Below are 19,527 nucleotides of genomic sequence, written 5' to 3'. Positions count from 1 at the left end.
CTCTTTGCGCGCTGTCTCCAGTCCCCGGGTGGTTCATCCCTTTGGAGCGTGTTTGGAGACTAAGTGGTTTGCACACGGCATTCTTCCCTCTGTGGTTCCTCCTCAATGGTTTATCCGTTCATAGCGCGGGCCTATTGGGCCCCGTTACTTCTTTTTCGGGTAATTTTACCTTAGAGTGTAGTGAAACAATACTCGCAGACTTTATACTAGTTGCATTACCGCCCTTGCCGCAGAACATTGTTCTGATGTCACAACATGAATATGAGGTCAAAATAAAACACATAAAATAACCAAAACACCAACGGGTGTTCACAATCACTGTAAGTCTACTCAAAGGAGTTTGACGAAGACAGTGTTGGTAAAATGGTTTTGATCTCGAAACATGCACGGCGTGTGGCTGTTGTGAGTGGCGGGATTAACGAGCCATGTCCTCTTCAAGAACTTCATAGTTCACTGAGACCACGGAGAAGTCTATGGGGACCAAAGTAGTGGTGTAACAACTTTTCCGACTGGCCCCATCGTCGAACGGTAGTCCACAATCTTATTCCTTCTCTGGGTTGGTACGTGACATCGTGCCGATAAGCATTCTACCTCTGGGAGTTGATGCGTTGTTGCTTATGAATTCGTTCAACTGCAAGCTTACGTGCTGCATCCGCTAGTCTGATAAGTTCGCTTGTTTTAACACTGATCTGGTGCCTGCCTGGTAGAAGAATGGCATCCAGCATTGTAGTGACCTCCCTGCTGTGAAGCAATCGTAATGGCGTGAATCAAGTTGCTTCTTGCACAGTGGTTTTGTAAGCGAACGTGACGTATGGAAGATATCATTCCAGTTTTTGTGTTCTTGTTCAACGTACATGGATAGCATGTCGGTGATCGTAGTGTTTAGTCACTCTGTGAGGCCGTTGCTTTATGGTAGGTATGCAGCAGTTTTTCGATGTACTGTTCCACTAAGCAGCATAACGTCTTGTTTCATCCGGGTGGTAGAAACTATGCCACACTCAGTTATGACGACTGCTGGTGCTCCATGTCGGAGGACGATGTTCTTCATAAAAAAGTAGACAGTCTCAATCACGGTGCCACGCTGTAATGCTTTTCTTCCGCAGTAGCGCGTCGTGTTATCAGTAGCGACAACAATACAGCGGTTGCCGTCACGAGACTGGGAAGAAGGTCCGAGCAGATTCATGCCACTTTGTTGGAGTGGTTGTGTCGGAGGAGCGACGGGCTTGAAAAATCCGGCTGCGCGCTGATGCTTTACGGCGCTGGAATTTGTGACGTGTTTTCACGTAGTTCTTAACGTTCCGATTGAGCTTAGGCCAGTAGTAGTATTGGCGAGTGCGGGTAAAGGTACGTGTGAATCCTTAGTGGCCTCAGGAAGGCTCATCATGACAGGCGGACAAGACATCGGCTCGTAAACAGGCGGGATGACGAGCAGAGACTCAGTCGCGTAAGGGTCAAAGTTTTTTTAGAGAGGATATGTCTACGCACGCAGAACGATGATAGTGAGCGTGCAAAAGCTGGTGCTGGATGCGGACTGCAGCCTTCAAGATAATTGATAAATTGTCGAAGGTGGGAATCGTTTTTCTGCTCTTCAGCCAATTAAGATACACTAATGGGGCAGAGAAAACGGCCGTCGAGATCGTGATCACCTGATGCTGTCGTAAGAGGCGCTCGAGAAAGGCAGTTCGCGTCAGTATGTTTCCGGCCAGACTGGTACACGACTGCCAAATTGAACTCCTGAAAGCGTAAGCTCCACCTGGCCAGACTTCCGGAAGGGTCTTTGATGTTTGCCAAGCAGCAGAGGGCATGAAGATTGGTAACAACTCTGAACAGGTGGCCATACAGGCACGGTCTTAATTTAGCTACTGACCAGTCAACAGCTAGGCACTCCTTTTTAGTGGTTGTGTTATTCGTCTCCACAGATGTTGCGATTCGGCTCACATAAGCAATAGGACGTTTGAAGACGCCTTGCTGATGGACGAGGATAGTACCAAAGCCGATGTTACTGACGTATATGTGTAATTCAGTGTCGGTATCTTCGTCTTAGTGTCCGAGTAAGGGCGCAGCCAGGAGACGCTGCTGGAGCACGGTGAAAGCTTGTCTTTTCTCAAGGCCCCACACGAATGAAACTTTTTCTTATGTCAGACGAGTGAAGGGTTCGGCAACGTTTTCGAAATTTTGCTCAAAACCCCGGTATTATGAACTGAGGCCTAAAAATCGTCAAACAGCACGTTTGTTGGCAGGTGGTGAAAAATCTGTGACAGCCAATGTTTTGTCTGGGTTCGCTTCAATGCCTTCTGGCTAACAAGGTGGCTGAGGAACTTCAGTTCTTTGTAACCAAAGTGGCATTTTTCTGGTTTCAGTGATAGGCCTGCCGTGCGACTTGCAGCAAACACAGATCTAAGTCGCTGCAAGTGCTGCTCAAATGTTGGTGATAAGACAGCGACCTCGTGTAAGTAACCAAGGCATGCTTCTCGCTTGAGACTGGACAGCACTGTAACTCTTATCCTCTGGAATGTCGCAGGAGCAGAGCACAGAGCTACGGGAAGCACCTTGAATGCGTACAGACCATCATGCGTTACGAATGCTGTTTTTTTTCTCTCGGTCACGTTCATGATCATCTATTTGCCAGTAGCCGCTGCGTAAATCCACGGAGGAAATGTATCGGGCGCATCGGAGATGATTTAGTGAGTGGTCGATGCGCGGAAGAAGAAAAATGTCTTTCTTTGTCAATTTGTTAAGTTTGCGCTAATCAACGCAAAATCGAAGAGTGCCAGCGTTCTTTTTTACTAGTACGACGGGAGACGGCCTTGGACGGTTCGAGGGTGTTTACTTATTACTTATTGTCAAGACTTGTTACTTACAAAGCAAAGTCATTGATGTTCTAAGTGTGTTTAGGGAATGTGTCAGTGGGTTCAGTTTCACGTCTGAATCGCCGGCTAAAATGAATTGCATGTTTAAATTTAGGATCGTATTTTGCAGTGGAATATCATTTTTGTTAGAAGTATTCGCTTAGTGCAGATAAGCGATTGTTTGAGTTTTCATTACAGCGAAAGCTGTAAAAAATGGCCTGAGCGTTGCATGCATTCAGTCTTCATTGTTCTAGAGCTGTCACTATAAAATGCAAAAAAGCGTCACAAAGCAGGTTTGAAGACCAAGGAGCAGAATACTCTGAATGGGTTATCACGAACGCCTGTGAAAAAAGTGGCAGAAGTGTGAAGACTGGGCAGAAGGATATAAAAGATAATCGCACCACACTAGATATAATTTAGCCGTAATTCCTTATGTGCGTACGTTGTTGAACGAGATAAAATTTGTGGGTATCAGATATTAAGTTGATGTTTTTTTCAGCATTGGCCACAAGTTGCAGCAAATATGTGCAGCCGTAGAAAGGAAACTAAACGAGGAAAACAATGACAAACGGCGAAGTGCCCAATACTATAAGAATAAATAATCGATTGTTCAATTAAGCCAGTATACAAGATTCTGTGTCCTTGCAACAAGGTTAAATTTGTGCAAATGAATCGGTGCGTCAACACAAAAGTTTATGAGCATGTGTGTATTGTAAAAAATAGAAGAGGACCTCGTTTGGTCAGCCATTCTCAAATAATTTATTGTAATCTTTAATTTGTTAAAACGAAAATCTTACATTGTCCCAGAGACCAACATTCACGGGAAATCATGAAAGCATTTTATAGACGCTTTTCTGCAGCTATTTTTTAAGTGAAGCTATATGGCGCCACCTCGCTGAAGCATCAAGGCCTGTTTCTCGGCGGCGCGGTCGCGATGTGGCGGATTTTCACCTGCAGCTTACGGCGAGAGGAAGGCAACGCAGGCTATGCGGGCGCGAGCGAGCGTAGAAACGACGGCTCAGTGGTTGACGCCTTGAACTCACGTTTCAGAGGCCCTACACTCGACTCCACGCGCCAGACTTTTTTTGTGGAATATTTTCTTTCTTGCGGTTACGTGTAAACAGATACGTATACATATAGGGTGTGTATCGGTGACGTCGACGTCAACGCCCGCGAGAAAATCCGGCTGAGAGTCTCCGTATTATTTCTATTTCAATAACAGGTAATACGCGACGCTTCTTTGTGTCTCTCTTCTCAGGAACGTGGCTAAACGCCTACTCGTTAGCAGTTTGCCGATCCCGGTGCGCTGCCGGGGGGCAATATGAGGGTACATGAATCACCGGCGCTTACCGCACTGTCCGCCTTGTCAACATCTAGCCCTATAACCGCTGCGCCCACTTTGACGGCCTTCAACCGAGAAGCGGCGACAGCGAATCGCCCGGTAGTCGGCAATGGTGGAAAAGAAAAGGCCACTGCATCAAGTGTTCAAACGTGGCAGTGTCCATTCAGTGTAGCGGAAAACAGTCTGTATGTTACCGAAAGGTGATAATAGTATCAGCCAGCCCTAGCACTATCAGGTGCAGATGTCTCATATTACTGATAGCTTGCACGCCCCATCAGCCACAAAGCCTTCTGTTGCATTTCGTCACATTGAGCTTGCCCAATGATTCTTTCTTTCGTTGCGTTGCTTTTACATATAGTATTGATTCCGCTTCTTTTTGAAATAAGTTTTTGTTGTGAGTAAGCGCTGTATCTCGTCTTTTCTTTCCCGTCAGCGTTTTTATCGTGTGATTTGTACTTCAAGGTAGCACACATTTGTGAGCCTCACAGCTCATAGGCCCAAAATTGGCTATTCGAAAGTCTTTCACAGTGAATAACAAGTCACCGCCTGTAGCAGCGCTTCACTGCACTAATGTTTTCAGCTTTCGTTAACTGCCTCACGCTTTATGTGAAAACACAATTTTTTTGTAATTAAAATCTTTGTATTTCCTGGTACCCATCCTCTGTTTCTTTCACTCATCCCGTGTGTACCTGTCTGTCTGCCCATCTCTCCGTCTGTGCTTCCATCTACCTGTCTATTCATCCATCCATTCATCCATCCATCTGCCTGCCTGCCTGCCTGCCTGCCTGCCTGCCTGTCTGTCTGTCTGTCTGTCCGTCCGTTCGTCCGTCCGTCCGTCCGTCCGTCCGTCCGTCCGTCCGTCCGTCCGCCCGTCTCTCCGTTCATGTGCACCTGCTCAGAGACCAGGCGGTCACGCCTGGTTTCTGAGCAGGTGCACATGAACGAAGAGGGCGGACGGACCAGGCGGTCACGTACCTAGAGATGCATGCATCACAGATGCACTCCTTGAGGAGCTTCCCCCCTAAATGTTGTCGAAGTGCACCTTATTAGGGAAAAGCAGCTATAAACTTAAGAGCTCTACTTTCAAGTAATTCGACGTGTCAGACAAAACGAAGCCATATTGGAGTGTCATTTGTCTCTGTGTGTTTTACGCCTTGTTTACACAAATCATTAGAGCCGGTCGCTCGAACCTGGTGACAAAAAGTGACTCAAAGCGAGGCATGTTAACTCCTGCGTTCAACGTATATACGTCGACACGAACAATCCGCGTCTACATTTATGTTGTTTGCACTGATCTATTACAGTGAAATAAGGTGACCACCTGTTATGTGCTCCTCATCATTTCACACATTCTGATTTCACTCACGTGCCTAAAAAGTCTAGGAGCGTGTGACCGAGCGGAGATAATTGCTTGGGGAAAATTCGGCAATTTGTGACCGGTTGAAATAGTCGTCTTGCGACTAACTTTAGGTGAAGAACGCTGCTTGTTACAGGTGTGAGCAAGATTTCATATTTTATTAGCGGTTCCAACGGGCCCGCGACGCAGCAGAAAGACTTGGTTTTTTTGTTCCGACGTGGGAGTGGCCCGCAACGGGCTCAAGCGCGTTCTGAAGGACCAAATGAAGTTCATACATTCATCCATTCATCGGAGGCTTCTCAATGAATAGATGGGCGTTGAAATATGTGTCCCATGGTAATATGTAGGACTTTTGTTCAGAGACGTTACAGTGTTCAATAATTACCATTACGCCAGAAATATTCCTAGCTTCGAGTAATCGAGCTTTATGGGTGGATATGCTGATTGTGCAAAGTCTGGCCAATGTTCCAGTACACACACGCAATCACGTGCGCATGCACCCACTACACGAACACACGTACGCGCGCACACACAAAAAGTTTTTTCAAGAGGAGTCATATATACAGCTACACATGTCACATTTGTAGTCCTTGCACTATTGCTTACGTTAAGTGTAGAATACAGCAAGAAACATTTAGGTATCAAAGTTTTTGTGTATCTGCGTTGTTCTCCTCTTGCTCGCAATCTGCAGCAAACGCCGCTTACCAAGTTTGCTTTTAAATAGCCACTCACCAGGTTGCACAATTTTGAGCCGACAAGCGCAATGCGCAAATTAGGCGCTCATGATCACGTCTGCCACAATTTCATACGCTACGTGCCGCGGAAATAGGTCGAATTTTAAAATGAACGCTGCTGCCCCTTCCTTTCGCGGAAGCACGCTTAGAGAATTAGTGCATGACGTGCGCACATGTATGGCTCTACATACACGACAAGCCAGTGAAGTTGGTTCCCTACGTAGATGACTGTGCTCTCACGTTGCCACCATTCGCACGTGACATAGCGAAAATTATTTGACACAACATGAGTGGTTCACGTATTTTGTGGCTTGAAGAGAATATGAATCTCAAGATAAATAATGAGACGCAATAAGGCAATGTGAGCGTTCTTTATTTTTACATTTTTTCTCGTGAATCGCATTAAGACGCAGGGCTGATCTGCCGATGTTTCACGTACGTTCGTGCCCCCAGGTCAGCGCAACGTGCAGACGGCAACCATGACACGGTCGTACGCTTTCGTGCATGAATTGTGTTCATCTCTTCTACCGCATCTAAACCAGCGGGTCCAAACCATCCCGCCAAAACAGACATTAGACCTCAAAACAACGCTGGCCAACAACAACCAAAAAATGGCAGATTCTACGTACAGTGGGAATCGATAAAATGCGAAGCACGATTGAGAAGGATCAATATGCCATTTTCAAATCACCACAACGTTAAGAGGTGGAGATAAATTACGCCGCACACGACTTCCGTGTCATGATTATCACGTTTGGATGTATCGCTTATCTTCGTCATCTGTTGACCTCACGTGATGCCAAAATTAGTGTATGTGGAGCTAGCGAAACGACAATAATCACCCTATGAGCGTGGTATGTTGTCATGTTCTTACATGACACGCGTCTCATGATTATCATGATTATCAGTATTGGGCCTGGCGAGTGACCCTTCGATTAGTTACAGTGCACCGATATTATCAGGCAAAGAAAAAAACAAAGTAAGTGTCGCAGAAAAAGAGTGCTTTATCATGGCTGTTGTTCTGCAGGTGGACCTCACGCTATCATACGCGGTGAACGTGGACCGCTACCGAAGGGTGTGGCGTGCGTCGGTGCGCATCCCGGTCTCGTACTTGCCACCTGGTGTGACCTCCATGAATGCTTGGGCACGCCATGGTCGACCAAACGCACGCCATGAACTCGCCTTGTACCCACCCCCGCCGGGGTCATCCTGCAAGTTGGACTCGTGTGGGTTGACTCCGTTTTGCTAGACATACTGATACTGCCTAAAAATTGCTACATTCCTATATAAAAAGTTATTATTGTAATCATGCAAAGCCAAGACGTGTACTGTTTATTGTTTTGAAAATTTAAAAAAGCGAAGGTGTGCTTTGCCGCTTTCTGAGAGCCGCAATCATAATGGTTTGTCCCAATAATTACAACGCCGAAAAGTGCTGTTTGAATTGATTAGGACTTGGAAAGCCTGATGTTACCCATCTTTTCTGAAAGGGCACACCATGCATTAAGCTGCATTTAAAGCGGACTGGATTTGACGTTACAATGAAGAACATATATTAACGCAAATATGTTTCGTTTGTCAATCTGTAAGGTGTTTAACATATTATATTTACATGTATTTATATGTTACATTGAAGCAGGTCGTTCCCACAAAAATCCTCTACATCCTACTCAACTCTGCAACAGAACTGCTGCTACTATGTGAAAGAATTGAGAAAAGAGCCAGAAAGAAAGTTTTGTCTCTGCTGGACAACTGTCAACCTCTTGAAAACAAAGCTGATGTTTGCAAACTTGATGGCTTCGTCTTGTGAAGCGCGACCTAAACTTTCGTACTGGTAGCACGCCAAGTATGCGGAAGATGGTGTCTGTGGTAAAAGTTGCCGTCCATCAAGTGGAGCCTGCTCTACAAAGTCAAGCACGTGCCCGCAATATTAGGCCTCTCTCAAATTTTCACAATGCTAAGACTTCAACTATGAGCTTCTTTGACAATGAAGCTATAAAATGACTGCATAATAAAAAGTCATTGTTATCTTGAATGCGAATTTTGGGAATGCCTCAGTTGTTACGAATCGTGGCGACTACGTTTAAAAAATTAGGAAGCTTCTCCGCCACAAAACTAGGTATTCGAAGGTCGACCGAGATCCTACAAGGAACACCGAGGCAGATCTTCAAATGCAACAGCTGACAATTTCAAGTTTGTGCCGCCTGAAAATAGGGACTGTAACAGGCTGCTGTGTAGCCATAACTCGGCCCCTGCCGTCTTCGGGCTGCCTAAGTTTTTAAAAGCTACCATCCCTTTGTGGCCGATTCTGCACTACAAGTGCTCCACGTTGCACTCTATTTCTTACTATGGTGTGCTCTGCCTCTTCGTAAGACGAAGGCCAACGTACGTAAAGGACACCGCGGGCTGTGTTGACAAGCTAAAGAGCGTGAACCTCAACAGCGACGTCAAATCTACGTTCGCGCACTTACTAGTGAACTACTCTGTTGACTGGTTCAGAAAAGAGTTGAAAAAACGATGCTCTACAGGGGCCCATTCCTTTCGAGACTGATAATATGTGCTGTCTTTTGGACTTACGCGTGCAAAATGCACATTTTATTTAGGAAATCAATCTTCAACCAAGTGTTCGTGGGAGCGTCGGTGTGAGCACCTGAGCCAAAATCGCATTGAAAGCCACCAAAAAAGAAGCCGCCGCCATGTTCCAACCTGCACCGAAATTATTTCTTCGGGACGCAGATGTCTCTGTCACATTCACCTGGTCTCTTTTCAGAGCACAACTGATTTCTTCATTTAGGAAGAAAGCAAGGGTTGTTCGGTTTTCCTGGTCATCTAAGTACAACATACCTTATGCGGGCTTTCAACAAGCGTTTATCCAAAGACAGTGCATAGAGGGAAATACCTTCAGTTTAACTCGTTGCATGCCATCGAATAAACACATTCTGATGCATCGGCACTGTTTAACATACCGATTTTATTCTCCAGCAGGCGCACGCAGAGCTGAGCTCAAGAGAGTGACGCATTATTTCATAAGCCATGGCTGCCTCATGTAACTCATTAGAACGGAAGAAAGGCGCAAACGACAACCCCCCCTTGCCAGGACAACAATGAAGAAGTGGGGTCCCCTTCCCTGTGCATGAGTGGTGAGCAAGTCCTTCTCAAAAATCTTCTGTGACAATGAAGCACAAGTCTGCCTTATTACCTCAAGCAGAACTGAAACAGCAAGTTTCCGAGTAACAAAATCCCTTGAAACGAAAAGATACCCAGGCGTCCTCTAAAAATTTCATTCCATGATTGTCAAGCGTGCTACACAGCGGAGAACGGAAACATTAAAAAAGACTACAGCAGCATCGTAAAGACGTAGCCAAGCAACACACGCTTTTGAACACGCTTACAGAACAACATGAAAAAACTGAACATTGTTCTGTCGAAAATCAGCCTTCATAATCAAAAAAGAGGAAAGATTATCAACCCGCCTGCTCATCGATTACTTCGCCATGCCATCCACCACAAACAGGATAAATTGGACAACAGGTTCACTTCCTGAGTATACGCAAACGTCTCTCCTATTTCGACACATATTGGCGAGTATACGCTTTCTTGAACCACGAGTACAGGCATCTATCTATCTATCTATCTATCTATCTATCTATCTATCTATCTATCTATCTATCTATCTATCTATCTATCTATCTATCTATCTATCTATCTATCTATCTATCTATCTATCTATCTATCTATCTATCTATCTATCTATCTATCTATCTATCTGTCTGTCTATCTGTCTATCTATCTAGCTTTCCATGTCTGGCTGCTCTATGATCACCGTCCTAACTTCAGGTACACCAAAGTAAGTACGCGAGGGTATGATAGTTTGACAATTACGACTCGCTGGTCATGACATCAATATTCTCACAATTTCGTCGCTTACGTCCTTGAACACTTTCCAAAAAACAGTGGCACATGCCCGGCGGCATGTATGTACCACAGGTAATAGATAATTTTATATCTATCCAGGAACGGTTGATGCACGCCTTTGTTATGTGCAGTTTCACCTGCTTTGCATTCATGCGCTACTTGCAGATGTCGGAGCATGATAAGCTCAACACGTTCATCAGAAAGACTATCAAGAGAGCTCTAGGACTTCCCATGTGCACAAGCTCTGACAGATTGTTCCGTTTCGGCATGCACAACTGGCTGGAAGAAATTGGAAAGGCACAGAAAAGGGCACGATTCGACAGGCTGTTTACCATGCGTTCAGGTAGAAAGAGCGTGTGGGATCTCGGCTTTCCACCGCTGGAAATCAAGTCTCGCTTCTCTAGCAGTCTTAGTCAACAGCGGCAACAAATCACTGTTGTCGCCATCCCGCCGAATGTCTATCCCGAGCATAAAAACAGTAGAACATGGGCAGGAGCAAAGGCTCTACTACAAAGGACTCAGGAACGTGCCGGAGACTGATGCTTCGTCGGTGCGGTCCGGTATCCCGGCGCAAAGAAGTATGGGGCAGTGGGAATCAACCACGAGGGCAGTGTCAGAAACTCTGACAATGGTCTGGACGATGGTGGCTTAGGTAGCAGAGCCAGTGGCGATTGCGAGTGCTTTGCTGAATAACAGAAGGTCCACAATTTACAGCTACTGGAGATTGGTACTCGGAGCTTTTGCCAAGGAAACAATAATAAAACCAGCTGTGCTGTATGCTCGAGACTACGAAATTGAGCCACATATACTGGTTTGGTTCCGAGCTCACATGTGACGCATTGAGAGAGTCCCGCCAAATCTCATTGCGTCAGTTCACTTAGCTGTGCAAGGACTAGTAAACCGCGTACACTATAGTTGTCGGGGGGCGTGGCGCTGATGACTTAGAGAACCACGACCCTCCAATCTCGTATAATGAATAGACAAACATTTTCACATGGCGCGGAGACAATACCGTCTATCGCACAAAAAACTAAGCATACCTCACGCTCTGACAATCAGGCTCCTTCAGGTTAGGGCCCACCCTGACCCCACGCTATATGGAACTTGTTTTATTTACGAAATACAGCCAAGGAATATATATTGCTTCTGCGGCAATATAGCTAACTTGCAGCGTACACTCTGGCGATGCCCCGCGTTCTGCTGTGGGGAAGTCATGACGTCATCTAAATGGGAGGCCGCGATTACAAGCTCCCGACTCGAACAGATATGGGCAGTTCTGCGGGCGCGTGACGTAGCAGAGGGACTTGCTCTTTCTGCGCCGACATAGGAGCAGCCCGGAAAGGGCTAAAGCGCATTCCGAAGGACAAAATAAAGCTTATACATTCATACAGAAACGCAAGAACAAACATGGATAACTTCAACGATTGAGCTTCAAGAAAAACCTGCCAGAGGCTGCGCTGACCGGATGATTGAAAACAATAAAGATGAGCGTCGAAGTAGAAACCGATCCCTTTAGCTTTCTGTGTGACAATGAACACACACAAAAAATGCTACGCCACATAGCCACGCGAGGGCTCGTGTATACTTCCTAAATAGACCATGATGTTCGTGTAACATCAAATATGGTTGCAATACTAGCTATTCAATTGTGTAAACACTACATATGTACTATCAGCGTCAAATGAAGCCCGAACAGTTACAAGCCTTGTTAACAGTGTAGTGCGCACCATCAAGTTATCAACGTTTACAGCCGCTTGCATACTGTTCAGCAGCTCTGCGCATATACGCGTGCCTGTCCGGAACGACAGCAGACGGCACACACTATACCATTGCTAAAGCTTGATGCTGTTCGGGTTTCATTTGACGCTGATAGTACACCTATGATACAGCCGTCATGTCGCGTTAACGCAAATTGTAGTTAGGTGCTAATGATTTTTGTAGCACTGTTTAGGGCTACCACCCTCTTGCCAACCAGCGCGAACAAAGACTCATATCTCTCCTTACCGCTTCTGGGGTAGCTAATATTAATGTTGCTGTTGGCATAGTTACGGACCTGTAAACAATTACTAATATAAAACATTTGCGGCTGCCTAAGTGTGCACGCTCATTTTTGCATATATTTAGCGCTTGTTTATGACGTCTCAATAAAAACATCCCAACCACCTCACTAGCATGCTTTGCATAATGTGAATTTCGAATGACCGTAACATCTGCCGAGTTTTTTTTTTCTCTGCTACACAATATGAATTTACTCTTCTGTTTCTAAAATTGTTTTTTTTTGTTTCATCACGTCCCTTTGAAAGTTCATCTGTGGAGACATTCGGCGAGATTGAGATCAAGCGTATATGTTCGAAGTATGAACCCGAGAAGCTTTCCCACACGTGGAAAAGGGCCTTTGAAGGTGAGTTGCAAAGCTTTACAATGCGCCTTTATACGGTAGCTTAAGGTGCCGTACAGTGGAAGTTATATTGTTATCGGTGTTTTAACATACTGAAACACGAAATGATTATGAATGGCGTTGTAGTCGACGGATCCGGAAATATTACCCATCTGCTTCGCTCTAACGTTCACTCATAATGAACCACCATCTAGTTCCATCGCATAGAGACCACCTCAGCCAGGATCGAACCTACGACCTTAAGGTCAGCATCCAAACACCATAATCACTAGACGACCACAACGTACAAGGCTGGAAGTAATAGAAGCCTATACGTTGTTTATTATAACATCTAACTGGCAACAAGGCAAAGGAAGCTATAGGGTGGGTTATTAGAAATAACTGTAATGCGAATGAGAAGAAATGAATGTTGACGCAAGATAACGTGCTGTATGCAAGAACAGAACCGGCGAAATGCGAATAGGGCGTCCAGTTAGGGTCTGCAATACAGCTCAGAAACGACAATGGGAGCCCCGGGACAGTTGTCTTTTTTCTGTAAAAAGATGCAGTCCCTGTATTGGATTCACTCCAATATAGGGATGGCGGCTTCGAAGAGCAGTGCCGCTCTTGCACTTTGCAGTGGGCTCCTGTCATCACTTTAAAATTTGAATGAGGCAGTGCAATTTTTGTGCCGGATCACACCGCCATTTGCAGGTGGTCTCCAAAGTGAAGTGAAGTTAAGGTAGTGTACGATGGATTATTGATCTGCGGCCAATTCTCAATTGGTTCACGTGCTACTGACGCCAACAGACAGGAAAATAGTGTTCCAAGTTTGCCGTCATGGCTACAGGTGGCACAGAGATATTTTTTCGCGCACATACATACCTCGTAAAGTGGACGGCAGGATAACCGCAGTGGTAGGTAAGGCTATCGAACACGTTATTCAGTTGTCGTAAGTTCAGTCCCTGTCTATTGCTTGTTATTTTTGCGCACTTTTCTTTGTTTTTAGAAACATAACAATTACTTATATTAACACTTGCTATAGATTTTGGCATTATTGTCGGTTATATTTATTTACCATTGTGTTCAACAAAGAAAACACGCAATTATATGTACCCAGTTTTTCAGTTAATTACAGATGTTGCTGAGGTGTTACCATGCCGCTAATAATGGCGAGAAATCTCACTGAAACGAAAGGAAAAATATTTCGAGAGCTATGGCGAAGAAAAACGAGGTCAGGGCGCCAACATTCTGCTGGTTGTCCCCTGAAGGGCACAAATTAAGTGCCTATATTTCTTTTGAGCTTTGTTGCAACGCGCCAATGGCAATGGAAAACGGAAAGACACTCATGACGACGCACGGGGTTAACTTCAATGATATGTTTTTTTTGGTTTAGCAGTGGTAAAGAATCGCTCAATATTGTATCTCACTTCCACCATTACTGGCTTTAATATATTTATTGATACACAGTTGCACTGGGCTGGAGTGTCAGCCATCGTCTTCATTTTTAACACCTTCTTCCTTTTCGCCCTCCTCCCAACCAAGCCTAACCTCTATGTACACTTCCTCTTTTTGAAGACTCATTCCTCTTGGGGAAATACATGAAGGTGTTTCCAATGGTCGCAAACTCTAGTACACTATCATTGTTGGTGTAACAAACCCTTTTGAGAACGCCATGTTGAACTGCAATACACACACGTGATGAGGTCCCCAGATCGTTCAGTTGTATAGAGGTATCCACGTGTTGTGGCGGTGGTCGAAGTTTCTCTTCATATTTTCCCGGTATCACTGGTAGGCTTCCGAAGCTTTTCTTTTTTCGCATAACTGTAGGCGGTCCGCAATGCGAAGTTTTTAGTCAGCAAGATGCACGGTTGCCTGTACAAAAGCTGCAAAATATGGGCGGCAACCAGTGCTCTCCGTGTGCGATCGATCGTAATGAGCAACAGCTGCCTCCAAGCAGCACATCCATTCGCCCTGAAAACCTGGATACATTGAATTTACCTGCTTCTATGCCCGAATGATTATTTTAGTCACGCCATCTTCTGCAGGATGATACGGAGCGCAGCGTCGCATTACAACTCCTCGATTCTTTGCCCAATCTTACAAACGGGGACTCAAAAATGCTGGTTCATTAAGTAATAGTACTATTTTTTGTATTATCGAACATCTCTATGCTCAAAAGAGTGATCACACAATTTTTTTGTTCTGTCTCTGGTCGTGCATCTACTAATCTTGTGCACTGGTCTACTGTCACTAAGAAAGAATGCTTTCTTCTTACTTCTACAGCCTTCTTTTTGAGGTCTGCGAAATCCAGATGAATAACTTCCAACGGCACGTCGGAATGGTGAGGCAAAACTACCTCATCCATTCTCTGAAGAAACTTGGCTTTGCGAACTTTACAATGATGGGAAAACGGAACATACCATTGAAAAACCTCTTTGATGTGTTTCCACTGGAAACACTGAAGAAGGTTGTGATTTGTCCTCCAAACGCCATCGTGTTCAGCTGAGCATGGGACATCATGATACAGTTCCAAAATTTGAGGCACCATTGTTTTTTTGGAGACAGTCACCTGTCCTTTTTGTAGAACTTGAGCTCTGCAGTTTCCTCCCACAACAAAGCTGTGTTCACATTTTTCTAATAAGAGATTATCGCAAGTCTTCAAAGTGCATCTACGTCTTTGAGGTGTTCTACAGACCTGCGGGGAACCATAAAAAGAAACTGCTGGAGTTCACTCACCCACCTAGCAGTTGGCGAGTTGAAGGATCTGCCTTAAGGCTTGATGATCACTAAAGAGCATGAAACTTCTGCCATCCAGGTAAGGTCTAAAATAGCGTATGTTCATTACGACAGCGAATGCTTGCTTCTCTGTCAACGCGTATTTCAATTCCCTATTAGAAAAGGTCAACAGACAGTGCCCCGCGACCCTCTGTTGCCGGCTGCATAGAGAGTCAGTATCTCTCCGGCACAGCACTGAGCCTGTGAAATAATAAGAAGCATCGGTGTTCAGTTCAAAGGGCAACTCGAATTCTGGAAGAGTGAGGATCAGATCAGTCGAAATAATAGTTACAAGGCTAACATATACGGATTCACACTCTGCTGTCTGCTGAAATGGCACATTCTTAGTCATTACTGTGAGGCATTTGGTTTTCGTCGCATAATCTCGAATAAATGATCACAAATGCCTTGCAGGACCCAGAAATGCCTGCAAAGAGTGTAGGTCATAGAGCTTCGGCATTTTTGCGATTCGTTTGACTGACTGCTGTTTTGTTGTCTTGATTTAGCCGTCAAATACTCGTCTAAAAAACACAACTTCCCGTCAAAAAATCACTCGTCTTGTTAATAATTTTCAGCTCAGTGTCACAAACTTCATGAAGTACACTAGCAAGATGATTTGAGTGCTCTTACTCGTTGCGGGAGTAAACTATTATGCCATTTATGTGGACATTAAAGAACTTCTAGAGAAATGGTCGCAAGACGTATTTCATTTTCGGGAACCAAGTGGGCAAGTTCTTTCATCCAAATGGTTGTCGGATATACTCATAGATGCTAAAAGGCGTGATGAAGGCAGAATATTTATCTAACTTCTTAGAAAGCAGAACTTGCCAAAACTTTTGACTTGAGTCAATGCGCGAAAAAATCTCCAGACACCCGTGTCATCTAAGGTAGAGCCTATACGTGACATGTAGAGCAAGAAAAGCTCAGTCTGCTTAGGAAATTGTCTGTAGTCCATGCAGAGTCGAATACGTCCATCTTCCTATGGTGCATTTTTGATGGTCTATGCGAACTTAAACGTGAATGGACGGGTGATCTGTGCATCCAACATTTTTCGAATCTCGTTCTGAAGCCATACTCGCTTCTCTCGCGATATATTATAGGGCTTTTTTTTTCTCACCAGCGTCATACCGTTTAGCTGGAATGGTAATTCAAACTTTTTAGTTTTTGTAGGATATTTTTTCAGACAAAGTGGTTCTGAGTGAAATGTTCTCACAATTTCACCTGACGGTGGCTTTCGTAAAATCTTCGAAGGTGAAATTGTAGCGTTGATACGGCGGTGCTTTTCTTCTGTCGTAATTCATTCTGTACAGTAGATATTTAGACCAATTGCACAGATGACTGGGCACGAAGAGAGTAGTGCATGCGGCACTCCGTCGAGTACCAGTACTAACGCAGTGACAGTGTTGGCGAAACACAATATGGTTCCACAAGTTCATTTATCGTCTCACCTAGCATCGTATCCGTATACTTCTTCGTGCCTTTCCTGTTTTACTTTCACCCTCTCAACAATATTTGCATCTACTACAATGACGCTTGCTCCGCTGTCAACTAACGCACTCCGTTATTTTCCATTACCAAAAACAGATATGTACAATATTTTTGCATGAGGCAATTAAAGAGCTGCTCTCGGTGTCATTGGTAGGAAGCCGAGATCAATTTATTTTGTTTTTTGTTAGGTCATCTAGCTCTTCGCCATGGTACGAGCCTATCTGCTCGGTCACAAAGGACACGGGCATCACTGTAGACCCACAGTTTGGAAGCGGGCGTCGTTCCTCAGCTCGTCTGGCCTCTGTGTTCCTTGCAGCAGGTGTCGTGGGTTGATGCTGTGTTTCTAGGTCCTGGAGATAGAAGTTTCACATTCCCTGCAAAAGTTTTTCGACCATCTTGAGCCCTCGCATTCGTATTTCCTTCTGAACGTCCGTACTTAACCCGTGGACGATAAGCAGAACCACCGACATCTCAGGCAAAGACCCGTCCTCCAGCTGTAGCAGCCGCCTTTCCTCATGAAAATAGCATAGTGCAGGTCCAAACCTCTAGTTGAACGCGATTACTTTGTCCCATAGGAATACCTTGCGGCTGAAAGAGCCCAAAGCTTGCTTTTCACTATGTTCATGGTTTTTTGCTGTGAGCAGTGGTACGCCATTCATACCAACCCTTGGCTATGCCTGATAGGAATAATCGCATGCTTTTCGGTTTCTCTTCGTCACTGTACCAAGAGTTTTCATTGCATGCGTACTCGTAAAACGTTTTCCAGGACTCGATTAACTAGATTCTTCCTCAAACATGTCTGACTTGTAGTGTTCGCGACTCGGTCTGCTTAATCTTTTACTCGCCATTACAAGCAAGTGCTCTCAATGATTTTGCTGCCTGTTCTGTTCTTGTTACATTGAAAAACTTGTTGATTAGCTCGATGGAACTGTCAGACGAAGCAGCGGTAGCAGGCTTCGCGGCGTTTCTTCCTGGATCAGTACGAAATGCTAGTAGTATTGAAGTTTCATGTTGATCCTCATCCTTCTTTCAGCAAGCAAATGGCAAGGAGAGAGCTTCATTTTAGGTCTTGTATAGGAAAAAAGGGTCAGTGCTCACTTCTTCTAAAAGGGCTAATTCCTCTTCATCTTGAGCCATTGCATTCAAGATCCGGATGCCACCACGTTGATTTGCTCCAATGAAGTGCACACACGTCTTGAGTTGAATAACTACACAGAGAGTGTACGTGGCTGCACCAGTTTGCAATGATTCACAGTTGCACTTGGCTCGGGTGTCATCCAACTTCTTTATTTCGAACACCTCCCTTCTCCTAATCTAACCCCTAACCCCGCCTAACGCCCACGTAAATTAAAATTATAGTGTTGCTGACACTTTTGTCCTCTGGTAGGGCTGTGACGTGTTTCTGTACAGAGTTAGGTCATCTGGCGCCAATTCTGCTTCACAATAACAATTTCTGGAATGTTTCCTTTAAAAATAGAAACTTTGAAAATAGTAGCACAAATATAAATTGGCGTTAAAGTCTGAACCAGGAACCTGCCACGTGACCCAATAAAAACCTCTTTCTCGTCCCTCGTTATTGCCGCTGTTATATATGTGAACCAATGAAAACAACCGTCCTCAGGCAGCTACGAATATAGTTGTATATTTAATCACAAATTCGCATACTAAAATTTACCACATAAATTGATTAGTTGCTCTCACTTGAGACAGAAATCTCTATTTAATTGGGGAACCATGTGGTGAAATGTGTCTCGACGTAAACCGAAATGATGGTTTTTCAAGTTTCTCGGTTTCTCTCGGTAAATTTAAAAACGTCATATGTCTGAAAATACTTTTTACGCAAAAGATGCCTTAAGTGAAGTAACTGCTCGCTAATCAGATACCAATGCATTGCGCTGCAGTAGAAAGAAAAAAACTAAAACGTGAAACTACCTGGTAATTTTTGTAGAGCTGGGTACGGCAAAAACTTTGCAGTGAAATCGCTGACCTTCATGTACTTCACACAAAGTCTCTTGCTGAATACCTGCAGCAAATTTGGTAGTCGAAAAAAAGGTAATGTGAGAGGAGCGTTTTCTATAGCCATCACTCAGACGGCTTTTTGCAAAATTTCAAATGTTCGTACTGAAGCAAAGACATTTTCTCCTGAAATATTTTCGTGATTCTTTGTTTTCCGTGGAACAACTAGGCATAATTTTCTTTTTGTACACTCGAGAAGGTTGTCAAACTTACTAGGATGTTTGGCTTGGGATGAAGGCTATGGCAAGTCTTCAACAGAGAGGCTGATCGCTTTGGGCGTGCCGTAAGGTTGAAGTGAGAGAAGTAGGCCATGGAAAAGTTGCAGCGCAAACTGTGTTTGCAAAAGGGACTTCCGATGCGGACATACACCTCCTCCACCCCGGCCACTCCCGTACTGCAGTGGGGCAAAGCCTCGACCTCCCAACGTAAGAAACCCAAAGCCCCGTAAGCGAGTGCTCTGCCGGCCTACCACATATGTTGTTACCAACAAGAAGTAACGGGATATGCACATCCCCGTGCCGTGGGTCCCCGTTTTCTAGGTGTAAATGTTCGAATTAGACCTGTGCGCCACTGCTGCCGCCTATTTTCTCTCACGGGGCTAGCGCTGCCACCACCGCCCCAAGTGTTATCGCACCGCCATCACTAGTTTTTGAAATGCGAAACCTTTCTTTCCT

At 44.8% G+C, this 19,527-nt stretch overlaps 1 protein-coding gene across 3 annotated transcripts in view; it reads left to right on the top strand.

The window, feature by feature from the left end:
- The window catches only part of LOC142818066 (uncharacterized), a 499,687-nt gene that overhangs the window by 443,336 nt on the left and 36,824 nt on the right, over positions 1-19,527 (top strand). For all 3 annotated transcript variants that reach the window (XM_075896306.1, XM_075896305.1, XM_075896307.1), the window contains 2 exons: positions 7,310-7,506; positions 12,498-12,595. In XM_075896306.1, the coding sequence (XP_075752421.1) occupies positions 7,310-7,506; positions 12,498-12,595 (295 nt within the window). The remainder of the gene's footprint in view (positions 1-7,309; positions 7,507-12,497; positions 12,596-19,527) is intronic.

Source organism: Rhipicephalus microplus, chromosome 5 (genome assembly GCF_043290135.1).
Source record: "Rhipicephalus microplus isolate Deutch F79 chromosome 5, USDA_Rmic, whole genome shotgun sequence".
Classification (NCBI taxonomy): Eukaryota; Metazoa; Arthropoda; class Arachnida; order Ixodida; family Ixodidae; genus Rhipicephalus; species Rhipicephalus microplus.
This window is presented reverse-complemented; position numbering and strand designations above follow the sequence as displayed.